At 40.6% G+C, this 17,944-nt stretch overlaps 1 protein-coding gene across 2 annotated transcripts; it reads left to right on the plus strand.

Annotated features, from left to right (window-relative positions):
• Nucleotides 1-1,251: 1,251 nt before the first annotated feature.
• Nucleotides 1,252-17,941, plus strand: LOC6589790 (dual specificity protein phosphatase CDC14B). 2 transcript variants are annotated; one of them, XM_002014601.2, is made up of 7 exons: nucleotides 1,252-1,689; nucleotides 13,032-13,186; nucleotides 13,253-13,518; nucleotides 13,582-14,252; nucleotides 14,314-15,069; nucleotides 15,133-15,483; nucleotides 16,380-17,941. In XM_002014601.2, exons 2-7 carry the CDS (start codon nucleotides 13,129-13,131, stop codon nucleotides 17,551-17,553), a joined length of 3,276 nt encoding a protein of 1,091 aa, XP_002014637.1. In that variant the 5' UTR covers nucleotides 1,252-1,689; nucleotides 13,032-13,128; the 3' UTR covers nucleotides 17,554-17,941. The 2 variants fall into 2 exon arrangements, with proteins under 2 accessions (XP_002014637.1, XP_026844677.1); XM_026988876.1 differs by having other exon boundaries at nucleotides 1,268-1,689; nucleotides 17,027-17,109.
• The last annotated feature ends 3 nt before the right edge of the window (nucleotides 17,942-17,944 follow it).

Consider the following 17,944-nt stretch of genomic DNA (forward strand, 5'->3'; position numbering starts at 1 on the left):
AATAATTCTGGCTAACTAAAACTCTTAGTTCTGCCCACATAATTTTAGGCCGTTGATGAATAAATTTTCTTCAAGATTGGATAGTTTTTAGTCCTTGCTTTTATTGTATTTTGACTAAACCAAGGCTTAAACAAAATAGTTCAACAGTTCAGTCGCAATGTTGCTGATATTTGAAGTCTTGATGCGTGTATAGGCCTTGGTATACTCTATTTCGTTAATTCATGGAAATTATTAGTATCTTGTATATATGTACATATCTCCATCCTGATACCTATTGAATGAGCTTTAAAATGTCGTTGAAATAGGTTTAAAACAGAGACTAAAATTGGAGCCTGGGATGACAAACATTTTCGCAGTCCTATAACATCCATTTCCCCCAGGGTATGTGTGCATGGAATGGGACTCATTGTTGTCAACCGGTAATGACGACTAATTCCTGGTTATTCTTTCTTCCGTCGAATATTTTGCCCAGATAATTTTATATGATTGATGAATCAATTTTGATCAAGATTAACTACTTTTAAGTACTCCATTTTATTATATTGTGTGTGCGCAACGAAATTTGTTTTGAGTTGCGCGCCTTGGCCGCAGAAAGAATGCTAGAGACTTAGTTAGATCTAGCTTTTCTTGAAACTGGGCTTTGACTACATATATATGTGCCAAGGCAATAGCTCATTGAAAACTCACCCACAATTGGGTGCACTATGGACAATATGCAAAGAGCGCCTTCAACTCTTTGTTCACTGTATTTCCAACGTCATACACAAAAATTGTTCTCGAACACGGCCAACCACATTCCAATTTTCGTCGAGCACAACAAATTCGACGAAGAAGTTCGACTGTGTATACCCACCTTTAACAGAAATATCCACCGTGCTTTAAATATTAGTAAATTTAGTCCTTTTAAATTTAACGGCTCCCGTACCGATCTATTGCTAACGAAAATATCGATATAGCGCAATACATCGCTGTGCTGCACCACCGATAAAAACAACCTGAGAGAGCAGAACAGTGTTGGCCACTTCTTAGCCAAAAAATAGCTATAGTTTTTTAAAAAGATGGCCAACTTTTTTGTAACAACTAATTTATTAATATATTGTGGCATCATTGCATTTTGAAATATTTTAGGAAGAAAAGCAAACATGGCTAAATATGTAGTTGAAATAACCAGATTTCTGCCTAATTTGAAAGTTCAAGAAATCTACATTATATATAGCCAAAACAACTGTAAAATAGCTAGATTCCCAACGCCGGAGAGGAGAGCGGGACCGCAATGACCGAGTGGGGGAGATTGAGAGCAAGAAAAAGCGCCAACGCTGCAATGTAATTTTCAGTTTACTTTTGTTTTGGAGCTCTCTCGAGCAGCAGTTGATAAATTTTCGTTGGATCCCGTGCGCTCCATTTTGACCGTGCGCTGCCGTGTTCGTTACGGTATTTGAAAAATAGAAAACAGAATTAATCTAAAGCTTGCTTTGAGAATGTTGTTGAATGGAAATCGCACATATGTATATTTCCTAATGTCAAATTTCCGTTAATAAATTTACAGTTTTAAATTGAAAATAACCCAAAAAAAATACGATTTCCCCAAAATTAAGTGTTATGTTGTGTGGAGTGTGGTGTGGCTGCTGCTCCAATACAGATCCTGTGCATATCCATACATAGCCGTTGCGGGAAGCTAATAACAGTTTGGTGAGTCTCCTTCTTCCAATACGCCATGCCCACGTACTACGTTCCAATTAGAAACTGTGTAACTGTAAAAACCCCTGCCACCCATTCCCAGATAGAACCACGAAAATAGTCCAGAAATGGTTCCGTTCCCCCAAAAATTGATTACGCAGTACTACACATCCCATCCAAGTCTTCTTCGTCGCCAGTTCGGGTTTCTTTTTCAGTTTTGTGTTGGGTTTTTGTTGAAAAATGCGTTGGTTGCTTTTATTAATACAACACACACACACACACAGCCCACTGAGAGAGCGAGAGAGAGAGAGAGAGAAAGAGCGCCATATAAAAGCCGCAGAAGCGCAAGTGTAAATGAGAGGACGTTTGGAGCACGGAGAGCCGGAGAGAGCGGCTAAACCAGCTTTTCAGAGAGATGGAGCATGCGCAGTGGTAGGCAAGAGCGGCAATTGGCCGTGTTGTTTTTATACCCCGTACTCAGAATAATGTACAAAGGTAGATTACCATAGCCAGATTCGATGAGATCAATAAGATCAATCAATTTGAAGAAAATAATAGCTAGAAAAAGTGTATGTTTCCGCCTCTAAAACTAAGAAAAACAAGATCCAGTGGCACTTGTAGATGCTAGTATTCCATATGGCTCCACCGGACACTTGGTAATGGGCATATCTTTGTCGAATCACTCGACTTAATCGGTCTCTCTAGCTGGTTAGTGGGCGGGTGACGTTAGGGGGGGAGGTGGCTCTTGCAGGTGAATGCTGTTGCCGTTGTAATGTGGATTTGTTGTGGTATGTGCGCGCGGCAAAAATCGCTGGCCTGCCACGGCACCGCGTCCATATTCCCCAACTGAAAACTAACTTTGAAAACGTATAGCATCGTATTCAATCGCCAATGCATTGAAATTAAACAACTGCGGTAGCGGATTGTGTTTTTAAAAAGTTTTTATTTTACTTCGAACTTCACTGATATAGATTTAAGTAGAGGGTCACAAAGGAATTCCGGGCCAAGGGATTGCGCGATCTTAATATTTAGCTAGACTTTGCGGTGTCGCTGCTGGATCAAGACTGATTTGAACTTTCTGATCTTTGCATCGTTGATCCCTTTCGGGAATCGTTTTTCTATAAACATTTCAATTGATTTCGCCATCCCGAGTATTAGATTTCGTCATCCAAAGAGAGAACTGTAAAAGGCCTAAAGTGCAGGATCTGCAGAAAGCCGGGAGTGAGATTGTTTATGAGAAGCCGGGTGTGGGCAAACATTGGTTTTCCATTTAGGCGAGTGTCAAAGAATGGGATTGCGGCGGGGGCGCTTGAGATTGTACATCTTAGAAATCAATTAGGCGGAGGCCCAAGATTGAAATTGTTTTCGTTTTGGAAAACCAAAGATTGTTTACAACTCGTATAAGAGCTCAATGGAATTGGGTACGTTAACTCCCCCCATTCTTAAATGTTTCGTCCCGATACATTTTGAAGTTCTGATAGAGCTCTAATTTCTTCTGACAGTATTTGAATGTTGCTTTCCACTATTTCTTCTGACGGTATTCTTATTGATTTAATAAGTACAAATTTGGTTAATTTATAGCAGAAGTAAAATAACATTAACAATATCAAAATGATTAAAAATAATGTTGTTAATGGTAAGGCCGTATTACCTAATGTTATAAGGGGATTTAAAATATTAACATTATCAAAAGAAAATTGCTTATCATTTGATTGTATATAATCAACTAATTCAAAATCGCTATATCTATGATGCGATATATATTTTAGAATTTTACCCTTATCATTTATGTGGCTTATATTATTTATTACAATTGTGTTGTTGAATATAAGGAGATACGATCCTAACAAAGTAGTATTGTCTACGATATTTTTGCCTGAAACTAATATGGCACCATCCTGAATGATGTCTATTTCTTTGTTTTTTTTCCCTTTTTTTAGTGCAGTTGGCTTTAAAGCCATTAAGTAAATTGGTGAAACAGGTACTCTTTAAATTTATTTGTGCGTAATTGTTAAAAGTTTCACTTTTAAAATTATTCATTAAATAGTATTTCTCCTTACATTCACAAACTTTTTCACTTATAACTAACATTCCATCATTTTGTGAGATGGCTCTTGCATGGTAAAACTTGCAAATATCTTTAATTTGAGGATATTTTATGTAAATGATTATTAAATCTGCATTTCGAATTATTTTAACCGTTGCAATGTCCAACAGATCAGACAGTTCAACATTATGTTTTTCATGCTTATAAATGTCCTCTATTTCGTTTTTATTTAAAATTTTTGTATTGAAAATGTTTACTTTTAAGAGGGTTATGGTATCAACTAAATTTAGTAGGTCAAAAGTTATTAATTTTAAACGATGCTTTCTCAGTATCGTTTCTTCATTGAAGATGACATTCTTTAATGAATTTGATAGCAATTCAATTTCTTTGAAAAATTTGGAATTTATTACAAATTGTTTATTATTATTTTCAGTTAATTCATTTACTTTATTTTGTATTTTCAAAAAGTCGTCATGATCAGGGCTGCCTGCTATCCATTTCCAAATGGTACCTAATTCATTTATTCCCCTTTCTTTCCGTTTTGGAACTAATTCTGAAATCATTAATTTTAATAGACTTAAGTCCATTGATATTTCCCACTCATCGTCTGAATTAATTGATTTGTTGACATATTTGGATTCTTTATCAATTATCTCTCTATAAAAACTCAAATTAGTAATATGGAAAAGTTCAGCGTATGTTTCATAAGTGTAAACGTCTCTGTCGTCTTTGAGCAATAGATAGTCACTATGCGTATAGTCAATTACTTCCGCAGTCGTCAATATAACAAAAGTCAGTATTAGTATATTCGCATACATTTTCTGGAAAAAATATTTAATATTTGATGTTATCTTTATGTATAATTCTGTTTCTATTGTTGATTATAATTTTATTCGGTCGATTTTCCTTAACTACCTGCTTTTTGTATCGGGATTGAAGTTTATTTCTTTCCCCGAATTTCTTTTCATAGACTACTTCTCCTATTTTATAATCTTTTTCTCTTCTATCTTTGTTATGTATCTTAAGCATTTTGGTCTGAGCTTCCTTAAGTAATATTGGATTATGTTTGTGTTCTATTTTGTTATACAATATGTCATATGGCATTTGATTGGTCGTTGAATGTATCGTCAGGTTATATTTCAGTGCCGCCCTTATTATTATTTCTGAATAATCTGTTAGATTTAGTTCATCCTTGATGCACCGCGCTATTTCTGTTAGTGTGGAATGTACCCTTTCTACCTGACCATTTGAGGTGCTGTGTCTGGGATCAGCATAATAAATAGTTAAGTTACTTCTTTGTATGAATGATCTAAATTGTGCTGAAGTAAAGCTTGGTTCGTTGTCAGTCATTAATGATGTTGCTAACGGAAAGTGTTGTAAAATTTCCATTACCTTATTTTCAATGTTTAATTTACTTTGAATTTCCTTGACCACCAAGTATTTGGAATAAGAATCTATACAAGTTATGAATGTTAGGTTTTGGGCATAGTATATGTCTAAGTGTAATTGATCTCCTTCTTTTGCTGGAATGGGAGCTTCCCCAATTGGAATTTTTACAGGGTGTCTCCGATATTTGTTTTTGTTACAGATCTCACAATTTTTTATATATTCTTTTAATTTTTTGTGCAGGTTTGGCCAATAATACAGCTTAGTTATTTGTTTGTAATTTTCGTCTAGTCCTCTATGGGCTCTGCAATGTGTTTCTTTTATAATTATAGCTTTATCTTCTGAATTTACTACATCTTGGAGGAACTTTCTTGTGAAGAGAAATTTATTTATGAAGTTTTCCTTTAGCTTATTTTGGATAAGGTATAAATCTTCTAAAGTGCAGTGTATTCCTGTGGTTAAGTGAGGCTGAATAAATTCTTTTAAAATGATTAGCAGATTGTCAACCGTATCAAATTCAATAATATGTCGGGTATTTTCATAAACTCTTACTAACTCATGAACTGTGAATCTCCCTTGCGCTAATAGTAGCTGCTGTTTAAATTGGTTTAGAGGCTTGCTAGTCTCTTGAATGACGTTTTCGAAACTACTCTCTGCTGAATGCTGAGTATTTATGTCTGATTCTGATTCTGTCTGGTCGACATCACTATCTGTCATATGATTTATTTTAATCCGAGATAACGCGTCCGCTACTACGTTAGTTGAGCCTGGCTTATAAATGATTTTTGGTGTGAAACTTTCTATGAAGTAATACCAACGTTTCATTTCAACATTTGGATTTTTTTGCGACATTGCAAAGGACAAAGGTTGGTGATCTGTATGTATTTCAATTCCACTCACTCCGTATAAATAATTTCGCAAATTTTTTAATGCCCATACAATAGCTAATAATTCTTTTTTATTAGTAGCATATAATTGCTCGGTTTTACTTAAAGTTTTAGAAATAAATGTTATGGGATTCCCATCTTGCGACAAAACTGCACCTATTGCTATGTCCGATGCATCTGTGGTTAATGTGAATTTTTTATTGTAATCTGGTTGTACTAATTCAATATGTGCTATTAAACTGTCCTTTAAATTATTAAATGCTCCAATTGCTGGTTCATCCAGCTGTATTAATGCTTTCTTGGATGCCCTTCGTGAAACTTTCCCATTTACTCCGCTCAGATATTTTGTTAAAGGTTTGGCAATTGTGGCATAATTTCGGACAAATTTTCTGTAATACCCTGTTAGTCCTAAGAAGCTACGTAGCTCTCTGATATTTTTAGGAATTGGATAGTTTTGTATTGTGGAGATTTTGTCTGGATCTGTTTTAATGATATTTTGGGAAACAATGTATCCCAGAAATTTGGTTTCCAATTGAAAGAATTTAGACTTTTCAAGTGAAATTTTCATGTTAGCGTTTTGCAATATCTGAATTATATGAATTAGATCTTTATAATGTTGTTCTATAGTTTTTGAAAATATTATTATATCGTCCATATAAACGTGACAAGTTTTCCCAACTTGTTCTCTAAGTATATCGTCCATTGCCCTTTGGAAAATTCTGGGAGCGTTCGTCAATCCCATAGGCATTCTTAGAAATTCATATTTGCCGTTATTTATGGAAAAAGATGTTTTTTCAATATCTGATTCCCTCATTAAAATCTGATAGAAACCTGACTCTAAGTCAATGGCCGAGAAATATTTCGCTTTACCTAAATTGGCAAGGATTACTGAAGGATCTTGCATAGGGTATCTATCCGGTATAGTGTTTTCATTAAGTTTCTTAAAGTCTATTACTAATCTATGCTTAGGAGTTCCGTCCTCATTTACTCCCTTCTTTGGTACTACTATTACCGGTGAATTATATGGGCTTTTACTAGGTCTGATTATACCTTCATCTAACATTTTACTTATTTCGTTATTAACGAAATCGTTAACCGAATAAGCGTATGGATACTGCTTGCCATATACCGGTCTATCGTGTTCAGTGTTAATCTCTCCTTTTATATCCGTTCTGAACGGTAACTGTAAATTTATATTGGCATGGTCTTCTTCGATGATAGATACCATTTTCTCTCTGAGATTTTCTAAATTGTCCTCTTTGTAGGTTATTGTGTTATACAATTTCATTTTTTTCAATTCAGAATTTGCATAATTTTGAATGTCGGATATTTCTACGACGGCGCGTTCAGGATTTTTGCATCCCAAACTTTTAAATTGTTTATTGTCGGATAATTCAACGACGGCGTGTTCAGGATTCTTTAATCCCAAACTATTCGAACTTTTAGTGTCGGATAATTCAACGACGGCGTGCTCAGGATATTTTAATCCCAAACTATTAAAACTTTGGATGTCGGATAATTCAACGACGGCGGGCTCAGGATATTTGAATCCCAAACTATTGACGGATAATTCTTCGTCGGCGTGCTCAGGATTTTTTGATCCCAAGCTATATAAACTTCCTTCTACCTTTACTGAATCGCTTTTCATTTCTTTTTCTTCTTCAAAATATTTTTTTATTATATATTCCTTCAACGGAAGGATGGTTTTTCCTTCTATAAAGGTTAATTTGTTTAAAGAAAGGACCTCGTCATATATTAGTTTCTCCTCATTGTCTTTATAACTTAAAGTCCCCTTTCCTGTATCAATAACCGCTCCGATTTTCTTTAATAGGTTAAATCCTATTAGTAAATCTGCCTCCATTCCATCTATTTCATAAAACACTTGCTTTGTGTTGAAAATTGTTATATTATGGAAATATTTAATTATTGAAAACCCATTCACTGTAGCAACTTTCTTATAGATTGGTAATTCATTTTTATTGTCGTAAATTCCTTTTTTTATATAACAGGAAGTTGCTCCCGTATCTATCAAAACTTTTAATTCTCTGTTTATTTTTTTGTCTACTCTTTTTAGGTAGGGCAGACCTACTTCGGGGGCTGATCTAAAAAATGATCCTCCTCAATGTTATTTATCCTCATTGCTTTATTAGCCGGTTGTTCCGACATTTCGTTTAGTTTTCGTTTCTGCGCTGGATTGTCGTTAGACTGATTATTCGGGACTACGTTTGCCCTAAAATGCTGGGCTTGGCTATAATTGTTATTATTTCTCCTAAAATAACCGTTAGTATTCTCCCGATAATTTCTATTGTTATTATTTCCCCTGAATTGATTGCTGTTCTGTCGGTTCCGGATTTGTATAGATTCGTCTACCTCCATTGGTTCTGGGGCCTGATTTTGTTGTCTATTACCCAAGAAATAGGGTTGTCCCCAAGACATGTTATTCCTCTGCAAATCCCTTTTTTGGTCGAATGGTGAACTGTTAGTCCTAGGTTGTCGTTGGTTGAATCTTAAGGTATTAAAATTATTATTCCCTGAATTTCTGGGACCGCTGAATTGGTAGGCAAATTGGGCCCGAATGTTATTAGATTGCAATTCCTGTACCTTTGCTAAGGCATTCGGTAAATCTGGGGGATTCAATGAAAATAGGATTTCAGCAATGCCGCCGTTTAGGCCAGTGACAAAAATGCGTAAGGCATTGTCTCTAATTTTTTTATTTGATTCCTTGGTGATCTCACTGTCCTTTCCGTGAGTCATTATTGTCTTATTTATTAACAAGGTCATTTTCTTGTTAACCTCGTTATAGAAATCTATAATTGAAAGGTTCCCTTGTCGGAGAACGCTTAATTCCTGTTCTATTATGTAAATAGGTCTCTTGTCACTGTAAACAAAGTCAAGCCGTGAAAGTATGGCATCAAAATTTAGAACTGTCCCGTGGTTGGTCAGTGCGTCATGTGCTGGTCCTGTTATTTTGTTTCTCAAAATTGTTAATGCAATATAATATTGCTTACTTCCTTTCTTATATAACTTCACTGCAGTTTCTGCAGCTTCCCTCCATCCTACATATTGGTTTAATCCACCATTAAAAATTGGTAGGGATTCTATTACCTTCAATGTGGTGTCGTCTCTTATTGTCTCGTCTATTGTTTCTGCCTGATAATCCGATACCTGATCGGATTTAGTTTCTATTTGTTGTTTTAAATTTACAATTTGCTCTTGTACTTGTGAAATTTGAAGTGCTATCAATTGTTTGACCAGATCTGCTGTGAGATCGGTCCTTGCTTGAGAGTTAATCATTTTTAGTTTTTCAAAATCTAAAGTTAGCTGATCCACTTTTAATTTTTCTTATATGTTAGTTTTTATAATCTTATATATCCTAATTGAACTTATATATTTATTAATACAACTCTTGCTCACGAAATATCCGGTAGGGGTCGTCCTTCTTAGTTTGGCAGATCTTCGAACGGGTCTTCCTTCTTAAATTTCTTTGCTCAGCTGGGTCTTCTGGGGGTCTTCCTTCTTTGGCTTCGCTGATCGTTTCACTTTCTTTGTATTTTGGTTTTGTCGGTTTTGTTGGTTTTGTTTTTTTAAAAACTTTGGGTTTCTTTGGTTTTTTTTGTATTTACGAATTGCCTTGATTAGCTTTTTGTTTTATTTGTATTTTGCGTTGTATTTGTATTTGTATTTGTATTTGTATTTGTATTTGTATTTGTATTTGTTTTTGCACACCCTAAGCTCCGGTTTGTTTCCTTTTTATCTCACTTTTTTTTATCTATATCACACAGTCACTCCGCGTTTTTAATTTTGAAGGATTTATTCCATTAATTAATTGTCCTTCGGGTTTCGGCACGACGCAACACTTTTATCATTCGGTGCTTTTTAGACAACGTCGCCCCACGTTGGGCGCCAATTAAACAACTGCGGTAGCGGATTGTGTTTTTAAAAAGTTTTTATTTTACTTCGAACTTCACTGATATAGATTTAAGTAGAGGGTCACAAAGGAATTCCGGGCCAAGGGATTGCGCGATCTTAATATTTAGCTAGACTTTGCGGTGTCGCTGCTGGATCAAGACTGATTTGAACTTTCTGATCTTTGCATCGTTGATCCCTTTCGGGAATCGTTTTTCTATAAACATTTCAATTGATTTCGCCATCCCGAGTATTAGATTTCGTCATCCAAAGAGAGAACTGTAAAAGGCCTAAAGTGCAGGATCTGCAGAAAGCCGGGAGTGAGATTGTTTATGAGAAGCCGGGTGTGGGCAAACATTGGTTTTCCATTTAGGCGAGTGTCAAAGAATGGGATTGCGGCGGGGGCGCTTGAGATTGTACATCTTAGAAATCAATTAGGCGGAGGCCCAAGATTGAAATTGTTTTCGTTTTGGAAAACCAAAGATTGTTTACAACTCGTATAAGAGCTCAATGGAATTGGGTACGTTAACTTTGACGTTGCTTTTAGTTTTGCTCGCTTTTCTCTGTCGTTGCTATTGTCATTCTTGGCTATTTGTGCCTGGGCTGTAGTCGTGCTGTAGGTGACGTCACACACTGGGCCCAGCTACATATATTTAAAACTCGTTTCGACGCTTTTCAAATGGCCATTGTTTTCGGAATAGTCGCCAGTGCCTAGCCCAAGCCATATTCCAGCTGAAGGTAAGGCACACCCAGACCAATGGAGCTGTCTCCAGTTGGCACCCAAACCAGATTCAATCGGAGATCGGGATTAGACTACCTTCTGTTTAATATACCTTGCCCTAGCCCATCTCCCATTTCCAACTGTAGGAGGAGTGCTCTCCGTCCAGGGTCGCCTTTCTATCGCATTCTACTCACTCTTTTATGTTTGCTTTTCCACTCGTCTTTTCAATGTTTAAACAGAACAGCGATAAGCCCGATTAAGTGTGTGTGTGTGTTTGTTTGTGGCTGATATGATTTCGATGTCGTCACGTGGGAGTTGTCGTTGGAGTTCTCCACAGCACAGAATGGAAGAGAAAGATAGAGAGGCGGAGAGTAAATTGCATACTCCTGCTGATAGTGTCGTCAATTAGCGGGTCGCTATATTTAGAAATGATCTTCGTTCCAGCGAGAAAGATAGAGAGAGAAAGAAAGAGAGAGAGTTGGAAATGTTCTTCGATTCAGCGCATCGAAAAGGAGTAGCGAAAGGGGGATAGAAAGAGTTCCAAATTCGAAATATTCGATTGAACAGTGAATGAAGTAGGAAGAAAAAGAGAGAAAGAGAGAAAGAGAGAGAGAGAGAGCTGGGAGCTGGGAGCTAAACATAGAACAAAAACAGAGAGAAAGAAAGCTTCGGATAGCATTGCATATCGATCGTTGCTATATGAATGAGAATTTGCAGTTAGCCTTTGTCCTAGAGAGCGCCCCATCAAGTACCGTAAATGTACTATGGTATGGGCGGTAGCGGTAGTGCCCTATATCTCAATATCTTCATCTATTTTTGCTTCCGTTATTCGCACGGCCCGCCCCAATGTCATGCGATATAAGTAGTACCTACACCTTTGGCGCCCGGCTTGCCACCTATCTTTGGATCTGGGCTTAGTCGACATGCAAATGTGCCATAAAAAGCCCTCCGGCGTCTTGACTTTTCAACTTTAAAATCAGGAAAAGGAAGTGCATGGAGGGGTGGGCAGGGGTGGACAGACGTTGGAGCGCATCGTATAACCCAGCTGAGGTCCAAAATTCTCTAAAGGCACGCCAACTGCTGCTTAGCTTTGGAAAAGGTTACAAATTTGCATAAAATCGAACATTTACATGTGTTTTCCTATGGGCATGGGTATGGGTATGGCTGTGTGTGTGCGTAACAGTTTCGATGATGGGGTCAACATCGTAAACCTTCTTCTGGTGGGACCGCAGACCCATAAAATACATTCTCTTATGCAGATTAGTAGATGAAGGCACGCCCTTAGACCTACAGAATAATCCGCCCTTTGGGGAAATTGATAGGAGAAAACTTTAGATAAGGGAACTTAAGAGATCGGAAAATATATGGGATACAGGGGAAAATGTATGGAAATTTCCTTGGAACAGTTAAATAAACCAAAACCAAACGGTGTACCCCTTCAATCATCATATTTCCAAGATACTCCATCCACTTTCCCCTGTTTATTTTCTTGGATCCTTCGCGAAAGAGTGTTCCCCATTCGAGACTACAGGCTGTTACCATCAATTGTTTATGGGATTTATGTTTATGCGGATGCCAGCAAAACTGACGACTTGATAGAATGACTGAATGACGGAGGGAGGGACTGCGGAGTGATGGCTATATGCATATGTATGTACATATGTATATCGATATGGAAGCCATCACCTACATACAATATATGACTACGACGAAAGGAAAAGTGGAGCAAATAAGGCAAAAGAATTGTGTCTTGCGGGTGGGGGAGCACTCTGCCTAGATGGGTAGGGTAATGGGTAATGGTTGGGGGCAAGACCACTCATAAAGTTGGTAAAAGCGACAAACAGATCACATGTTTCCACTCAATACATAGACACACTCATACATACATATATGAAGGCGCCATACATATAGGTGGAACACCCTTTGCGGAAAACATCATTTATTTCCATCCAATTAAGGCAAAGTCAGGTCTCTCTCAGGTCTCACTGTGCAGGCGGCCTTTGTGTGTCTGCGTGACTGTGTGTGGGCGCATTTGTTGCTAACAAACGAAAGAAAGAACAAAAGCTTATAGTAGAAATGTTATATTCCAGGGGTTACGACTAAGAGATACCACCCATCTACTGATAGACTGCGAGGAATACAGGTATTTTTGTGTATCATTATCATTGATCGGTTTCACCTGTCAAGCTGTCGCATCCATTCACTTCTATAGGGTACTCGAATAATAGTAAACAATCGAATTTGTTAATGAAAGATCGCATGCGGAAGCGGCAAACCAAAGACCCCGTGTGTGTGGGCTTTCCAGAAGTGATTTAAGACACTTTGGCGAGAGTTTTACTGCTTTACTGTTGCTGCAGAGCCATTCAAAAGTTTTGTAATAAATGTAGATTCTTTTATATTGTTGCAGTCGCCAAGCAGCAGTCGTTGGTGTTGTCTCCGTGCCCCCTTAGACGTAGCCGTAGCCGTAGCCGTGTCCGATTCCGAGTCCGAGCCCCATATCCGCTATGATGCTGGACGATGACAACTCAGATCTCTTGGTCTGTGCATCAGAAATGATGAAAGGTAAGTGAATAATCGAACTTCCTTCGAGTCTCTACAGACGCCTAATACTTGTATCTCCCCCTGTAGACCGTTTGTATTTTGTGGCGTTCAAGAAGAACATCAAGCCCAAGAATACCGTCAACACGCACTACTTCAGCATCGATGAGGAGTTCATCTACGAGAACTTTTACAGCGATTTTGGTCCCCTCAATATCTGCATGCTGTATCGATACTGCATGAAGCTCAACACGAAGCTGAGTGCCAAGTGCCATGCCAACAGAAAGATTGTCCACTACACCTCCATGAATCCGGCCAAGCGGCTCAATGCGGCATATCTGATCGGTTCGTATGCCGTAAGTATGGCATGAAGATCACTTGAAAAGAGCCAAAGTAATATGAATTTTCCTTGATTATAGATTATCTACCTGAATAAGACGCCTCTGGAGGCCTATAGGCCTCTGGTGTCTGGCGAAATACCCGCCTATACGCGCTTCTGCGATGCCAGCTATGGTCCCAGCAGTTTCAAGATCTCCCTGCTGGATTGCCTGAATGCCGTGCACAAGGGCCTGCAGGCGGGCTTCTTCAATTTCGATGACTTTGATGCCGAGGAGTACGAGTACTTTGAGCGCGTGGAGAACGGCGACTTCAATTGGATTGTCCCCCAGAAGTTTATTGCCTTTTGTGGGCCACATCAGAAGAGCAAGACCCTGCCCAATGGGTATCCGTGCCATGCACCGGAGCGATACTTTTCCTACTTTCGGGAGAACCATGTGACCACCGTTATTCGACTGAATGCGAAGGTCTACCATGCCTCCTCGTTTGAGAATGCCGGCTTCGATCACAAGGATCTGTTCTTCATCGATGGAAGCACACCAAGCGATGCCATCATGAAGAAGTTCCTCTCCATCTGTGAGACCACAAAGGGTGCCATAGCCGTGCACTGCAAGGCGGGACTAGGTCGCACGGGCAGCCTCATTGGAGCGTATATGATGAAGCATTATGGTTTTACCGCACTAGAGGCCATTGCCTGGCTAAGGCTGTGCCGCCCGGGTTCCGTGATTGGCCATCAGCAGCAGTGGATGGAGGAGTATGTACAGATATAGCCAGGAGTATAGTAATCCCACTAATCCCCTGCATTCTCTTTACAGCAAACAAAGCTGGTTGTGGTCCGAGGGCGAACGTATGCGCCGTCGCACTGGTGTTCCCATGCTACGGCACACGTATGGCATCTACAGCCTGGAGCTGAAGACCAAACTGACCGAAGCCTCCGCCGCCTCGAATCCCCCCGTGGATCTGCTGATGAATCGAGTCAAGGGGATTTCCCAACGTGTGGACACAATGCATCTGAATGACCAGGACACAGCCCTGGATTCGGGTGCCGACCAGACGGACGAAGAGATCTCCGAGCAGCGGCGCCTAGAGCGGAACGAACGAGCGCTGTACCAGCGCTGCACCACGGAAGATCCCAATTGCAATGTCAGCGACAACGACACGGATACGGCCAGCGCACCGGCCGAAGCCCCACCGCTGGCCGCCACCTACACAATGTCAACGCGACGCCGCAAGTCCCCGTCGGCGGCCAACAAACCCACAGTGATTGCCAACTCCCTGAGGCGCCTGGTCAATCCGGTGGTCACCCATCGTAGTGTGCACAGCGCCACCCCACTGATGACAACTCCGGGTGTTGTTTATGCCACGCCCGACGTCACCACCTGCACTGAGAAGAAGCTGCGGAAGCCCAGTGGCAATGTATTCGATGCGGCCCGCCATACCATCGCATCGACTGTGCGGATGACGCAGACGGCGCTGGAGAAGAAACAGGCCCAGACGCAGGGCGACAAACTGAATCAGATCAAGGCGCTGCGACGGCACCATTCGCGCTCCGTAAATGTTAACAGCAACAAGTAAGTCGCAGAAAATCCCTTAAATATTCGTACAGATTAGCATTTGCAATCTATCTTTTTTAGCGAGCTGGACTCGAATCTGAGGCATACGCGAGCCCGTTCTCAGCCCTTCCGGAACAACAACAATGGGGTGACGGCGACAACCCACGCGACGATAACCGCGAGATGTGCAACGCAGACCACGCCCTCCCTGCTGCAAGGAACAGTGCCGGGAGTGTCGGCGGCAGCGGTGGCGGTTGCTTTGGCCAACAATCTGAACAATAACACCAGCAATAGTACCCTCTCTCACAGCAGTACTCTAAACCCATCCCTGAATAACCAGAATTATAATCAGAACAAAAACAACAATGATGGCACCACTAACAATCTCCTGCCCGGCAGTCGCACCCGCAGCCTGGCGATCTACAGCAAGAGGTAAGTGGTGACCCCTCTACCTCGCCAGAGCTCGAACTCGAAGCTTCCTCCCTCTCGAAATGTAGTCAATAGAAGCCTCAATATTTATGTTGGATTCCATTTGTTCCGTGTGGGCGCGCGGGCTTGCTTAAATCATTTTTTATTGCCCTATTTCGTTGCCTCACCCCCATTCCCGCCCCCATTCCTTGAGTTGTATATAGAGTGTATCTTTATAGGTATTTCCATTAATTTTCCGACCCCTCCCGTAATATAATTTGCACCAAATTAAACCAAACACTAACCTATCAGGAACTATCGATAATTATCGACCACCAAATGATCGATTACTAAATTAAGCTACAACATGGCTTATGTACAGCCACACTATCTATTGATAACCAGGAGAAATCGATCATCAATCGATTATAATTGATATTGATCGAAGATCGATTAAAAACTTAGTTACAAAACGGCGTATGTACAGCCAGACTAATCCAGGAACTATCGAATGATCACTGATCAATTATCGTTGATCGATTACTAAATTTAGCTACTAACTTAGTTTAGAGAAAAAAAAACATTTTGTATTTGGCATTCTCTGCAGTTTGTTTTAAACATTCCGTTTAGTGCATGCCCAAAAATTTGCAAAAAAAAAAAAACAAAAATTTATTTGCGCAAAAAATAAACTATCAAAAAACTTATCAAAATTGTATGTAAGCTTGCGATTATTATTTTGTTTATCGAATGTTTTGGCCTTGTTTTGCTGTTGGTTTGGCATTATGTTTTCCGTAGCATCCCCCTCTGTCTCCTTTGATCTGTATCCGTACCCCCGGTATCCATACTCTGTATCTCTTTATCTGTATCTTTATCTCTTGTGCCGCCATACGCCATACGCTCCATATATGCTCTCCTCCCAGAATGGAATTGAAACACCTGCGCAAGGCGGAACAGCAGGAGCAGCCGGTATCCACTACAACGAACAGCGTCAAGCCGCCACCGTATGCCACCATCAACGAGAGCAAGATCCCTGTGGTGATGATGAGCAGTGCTGCCGCTGGCAGCTCGGCCACCATTCCCCCCACGCGCGGCAGTGCCGCCCGCACCTCGCACCACCATATGACTCTGCGCGGTCGCTCGCGTATCCGCTATCAGCGTCCAGCGGCCGGAGAGCCCGCGCCTGCGGCCGCTCAGGCACAGCCCTGTACGGTGGCGACGGCGCGCTACTATCGCGATGTGTCCGCCATACCCACCGCCATGTCGTCGTTGATTGCTTTGGGAACTAGTTCTTCCAACTCTGCTTCCACTTGTACTACTTCTACTGCTGGTTCTGGTTGCTATAATATAGCCACACGATCCTCCTCCGCTACGCTCGATCTGAACTCGAATCCATTGCCAGCGGCCACACAAGGCACTGGGAGTGGGACTGGGGCTGGGGCCAAGTCCAAGCTATCCAACAACACGAACAACAACCTCAACAACAACTGCAATTTGAGTAATGCCCATTCTTCTGTTTCTCCTCCACCCAACCACAACCACAACCACCACCTCCCATCATCCTCTCCAGACACAGGCCGTCTTAGTGGGCGCGGCAGTGCCGAACTGGAGGCAATCATCGAGCACGTGGGAGCGAGGCGGAACAAGCGATCTCTGAGCTCCACGCGCCTGGACAAGGACAAGTGCGACGAATACAACACGAAACTACTGCGTAAGACGAGCATCGTAGCAGCGGCCGCCGTAGCAGCAGCAGCCTCCGCACCCACTCCTGCCAACCACAATCCGAACAACAACAACCATAGTGGAGGCAGCAGCAAATACAGCAGCAACAGTGGCACACCCACAACACCCAGCACTGGAGGCAGCTTCAAGTTGTCGCGTCGGGTGTTTGGTGAATCGGGTTCCTCGGCATCGACATCGGCCTCCAACTCGGGCATACCCACGCCAACGGCACCGGCACCGTCATCCACGCAGCAGTGGCAGCAGCACCATGTGGCACCACGTGTTGGTAGCCGCCTGTCCAGCGATCGGGAGCGAGAGCGCCAACAGCAGGAGCAGCAACAGTCGCTGAAGCTGCGCAAGAAGATCAGCTACTGAGCAGGAGAAGATTCCCTGTCCTTCCTTGTTGCCTTTAGTTTTACAAACATACAACATAATCCTTTGTTAAATAGTGAGAAATTAAACTTTTGGGAATCTATAGATTATGTCGGAATCCGAATCCCCTCTCCAAATAGAAAGAGTTTCCCCCGCTTTAAATCATATATTGCCTTTGCAATTCTTGTACAAAGTTAACGAATCATTAAAATCAATTTAAACTTCTTGATGTTTTATCACACACGAACCCAAATCCTTTTAGATTGTATTAACGAACGAAATTTATGTGCATTATTCAGACTCGTTTAGAGTGTAAATAGGATACAAGTTTATTTAGTTGTAAGGACCACTATATATATAGCAAAAATAAAAATGTTAATAATATAATATACTT

The sequence above is a fragment of the Drosophila persimilis genome, unplaced genomic scaffold (assembly GCF_003286085.1).
Source record: "Drosophila persimilis strain 14011-0111.01,24,50 unplaced genomic scaffold, DperRS2 tig00000191-arrow-pilon, whole genome shotgun sequence".
Lineage (NCBI taxonomy): Eukaryota > Metazoa > Arthropoda > Insecta > Diptera > Drosophilidae > Drosophila > Drosophila persimilis.